Raw genomic sequence first — 1,293 nt, 5'->3', positions numbered from 1 at the left:
TCCCATATCCCTCTCCAGGAAAGCTGGGTCGAGGGTCACAGCAGCCTCGCCAGGGCTGTCGTAGGATTTCAAGATGGGCTGGAGACTGCGATGCCTCCTGTCTGTCATTCCAGGGCATGGAATCAGTGGTGCAGTTTACTTGAAGCCGCACCCTGTGGAGTTCACGGGACAAAACCAAGGTCACGGTAAGATTGTTACTGAATTCATTTCTTACCCGGACCATTGCATAGGCCTTCAATTCCTAGTCTGTCACAAACACAGCTGTCTGAGCACATCATTCCGACTGTAAAACTAAATCTTTAATACCTCCTCATCCCCTGTAGAAAACTGAAGAAAAAGCGCCTTGGTATTGATTTGTTTTACATTGATTTAATTACTAAAGAAGATGGCAAGTTTTCCTCTTTGTCCCATATTAATTTGGCTTTGGTATGTTCCATATAGTAGGTACTCAGAGATATGGAGTGAGTCCTTTGTGAAAGGATTGGCCTGGAAAGGTTCGACGTGGGCCTGCTCAGAGGCAGAGGGATGGACTCACTGACCCCCATGGGCCACTTTCCCTTCCTGGGAGTCCAATCTCTGAATTTTCGAGGGCTCCTTTTTCTTCCTTAACTCAGATTGTCTAAGATACTTAACCAATGGACAGCCTTCCATTGAGAGATTCCCCATCAGCTTTAAAACCTACTTCTCAGGAAACTACTTTCACCATGTCGTGCTGGGGATTTATTGCAATGGCCGCTACGGCTCACTGGGCATGAGCCGAAGGGCTGAGCTGATGGACAAGCCACTGACCTTTCGGACTCTGAGTGACCTCATCTTTGACTTTGAAGACTCCTACAAGAAATACCTGCACACGGTCAAGAAGGTCAAGATTGGGCTGTACGTCTCCCATGAGCCTCATAGCTTCCAACCCATTGAGTGGAAGCAGCTGGTCCTCAACGTCTCAAAGATGTTGAGGGCAGAGATAAGGAAGGAGCTGGAAAAATATGCCAGGGACATGAGAATGAAGGTAGGTGCTGGGGGAGAAATATGAGTGACGCGGGAGGGCTCTCTTCCGTTTTTTCTGTCTCCTCCTCTTGCTCCAGTCCCCTGTTTCCAGGATGGTCAAAACTTTCTTGAGGTCAAAGTCTCTCTTTGCACATACTGATTCAAAAAACAGCTACAATCAATTGAGATGGCACAGTTGAAGCAATGTCTTGGCCTGCAATTCCTTCTATGAGATCAGATCTAAAATGTTAGTCATTTTACAGCGAAGCTCTAGTTTTGTCTTTTTTTTTTTTTTTTTTTTTTTTTTTT

The 1,293-nt window shown here is 45.8% G+C and overlaps 1 protein-coding gene across 1 annotated transcript in view; it reads left to right on the top strand.

Moving 5' to 3' along the window:
- Positions 1-1,006, top strand: part of LOC103599169 (vasohibin-2-like) — a gene marked incomplete at its 3' end in the record, with an annotated part of 17,919 nt that extends 16,913 nt beyond the window's left edge. Inside the window, exon 5 of the mRNA XM_008583269.1 lies at positions 625-1,006. Within this exon, the coding sequence (XP_008581491.1) occupies positions 625-1,006 (382 nt within the window). The remainder of the gene's footprint in view (positions 1-624) is intronic.
- Between the last annotated feature and the right edge of the window lie 287 nt (positions 1,007-1,293).

This window comes from Galeopterus variegatus, unplaced genomic scaffold (assembly GCF_000696425.1).
Source record: "Galeopterus variegatus unplaced genomic scaffold, G_variegatus-3.0.2 Scaffold2876, whole genome shotgun sequence".
Lineage (NCBI taxonomy): Eukaryota > Metazoa > Chordata > Mammalia > Dermoptera > Cynocephalidae > Galeopterus > Galeopterus variegatus.
Note: the sequence above shows the minus strand (reverse complement) of the source record. Positions and strands in the feature narration are given on the sequence as shown.